Source organism: Octopus bimaculoides, chromosome 1 (genome assembly GCF_001194135.2).
Source record: "Octopus bimaculoides isolate UCB-OBI-ISO-001 chromosome 1, ASM119413v2, whole genome shotgun sequence".
In the NCBI taxonomy this organism is placed as follows: domain Eukaryota; kingdom Metazoa; phylum Mollusca; class Cephalopoda; order Octopoda; family Octopodidae; genus Octopus; species Octopus bimaculoides.
In genome coordinates, this window is record NC_068981.1 from 17,936,387 (window position 1) to 17,938,426 (window position 2,040).

The window sequence follows — 2,040 nt, forward strand, 5'->3', positions numbered from 1 at the left end:
GTGCCAGCCCAGTCAAACCGTCCACCCCATGCCAGCATGGACAACGGACGTTAAATGATGATGATTGTGTGTGTGTGTGTGTGTGTGTGTGTGTGTGTGTATATATATATATATATATATATATATATATATATATATATAGATAGATAGATATATACGTACATACACACAACGGGCTTCTTTCAGTTTCTGTCTACCAAATCCACACAAGACTTTGGCCAGTCTGAGTTTATAGAAGAAGACACTTGCCCAAGGTGCCACGCAGTGGGACTGAAACCCACTGTGTTTTCTAACACATGCATGCACATGTGTGTGAGAAAGTGCAATTACAAACACTAACATATCAACATCACCCTCATCTTATTTATTTAGGTAATGGTTTTCAAATGGGTTAGACAAAATTTACTTAGATGTGACGGTAGTTTTTAGGCCTTGGAAATGGTATGGAATAGGTCAGACAAATGGCGCAAGATCTTATAACCTAAGAAAGAAAAGAATAACAAATGCTTACGTTTGCCATGTTTATCAAATAAAGACATTCCTGATGCAGTCTTTGTCTTGGCTTCCTGTAGCCAGCCAGGAGGGTAGCCATAGAACCTCATTTTGTATATATGAACGGGTACTGTGCTGGGGCCAAGTCTCATAGCTTCTCGCAAATTGTCACTGATAATTAATAGATAATTAATAGATAATTAATAGATAATTCAATAGACGATCTTGATAAAAGACTTTTCTCACAAAACAATTAATAATGTGGAGGATGCAATAAAAGTGTGATGGTGTTGGAGCTGTAAAACGAGTTGTAAAGTGAAAACAATTAAAGAGAAAGGAATAGAACCGTTCTTGGGATGCACGAACTGAAGAGGACTAGAAAATAGAACTTAGGTAAATTAAAAGAGTTGACAGGATCATATTAAGAAATACTAGAGGAGAGGAATAAAATACATAAAGAAAATATAATCAGTTTTGAGACAAAATATGGATGAAGCATTTGGAGATCAGAAAGTACATCTAAATAAAATGTGAATGAGACTAGAGAAAATTGGAAGTCATGTTGTACATAGAATATAGGAACTTCATATACAACTGAGAGATTGTTTAAAAAACTAGAAAGGAAAACTTAACTTTAATGTCATTGAGTCTAGGGAGGGTCAATTTGCAGTAAAAATGCATGCACTGGTTCTATTTCACTTCTTTTTATTATAACTTGTCAGTTAGTTAACTAATTAACCAATTAACTAATCAATTACTTGATTAATTGATCGATCAATCAATCAATTGGTTTGCCAGAGTCCTTTCACTGCCATTCATGACATCATTAACAATGTGCGTTAGTTGTTGCAGGTCTGTCATCAACTGAACAATTAATTGATTAAATAAACAATCAAGTAATCGATTAATTAGTTGGCAAGTAATAATGAAAAGAAGTGAAGTTGAGCCCATGTGTGTATTTTTATTGGCAATACGACCCTCCTAAGATACGATATCCATTTCAACACTATTTCCCATGAAGAAATTTGGAAAACAAATAAATAACCTTAATGATTAAGGTGAACAGTAGAATAGAATAGATGTGGCTGAGTGTAAGAATCCAAAACTTACCTTAAATAACCAGGTTTAAAGGAAGAAAACCGTGAATCAGTTTCAGCATGGTAGCGAGAAGTTCTGTAATTTTGTAAAAAAAAATAAAAGCTTACTAATTTCACAAAGGAATGAAAACTAGTTAAAATACAATATAAAACATGGGTCATTGGGATGTTACTAACAGACTGCTAATTTGTAGCGGAACTGAAATACTACTCATTTTAGATATTTCTCTTAAAATTATTTTAGATCATCATCATCATCGTTTAACGTCCGCTTTCCATGCTAGCATGGGTTGGGCAATTTGACTGAGGACTGGTGAACCAGATGGCTGCAGCAGGCTCCAATCTGATTTGGCAGAGTTACTTCAGCTGGATGCCCTTCCTAATGCCAACCACTCCGAGAGTGTAGGGGGTGCTTTTACGTGCTACCGGCACGAGGGTCAGTCAGGCAGTA

General features: G+C 35.5%; 1 protein-coding gene across 1 annotated transcript in view; it reads right to left on the reverse strand.

Annotated features, from left to right (window-relative positions):
• LOC106873468 (zinc finger CCHC domain-containing protein 8) overlaps positions 1 to 2,040 on the reverse strand; it is a 24,112-nt gene that overhangs the window by 10,928 nt on the left and 11,144 nt on the right. Inside the window, exons 9-10 of the mRNA XM_014920848.2 lie at positions 1,603 to 1,665; positions 512 to 663 (exon numbers count right to left, since the gene is read on the reverse strand). Coding sequence (XP_014776334.1) covers positions 512 to 663; positions 1,603 to 1,665 — 215 coding nt within the window. The remainder of the gene's footprint in view (positions 1 to 511; positions 664 to 1,602; positions 1,666 to 2,040) is intronic.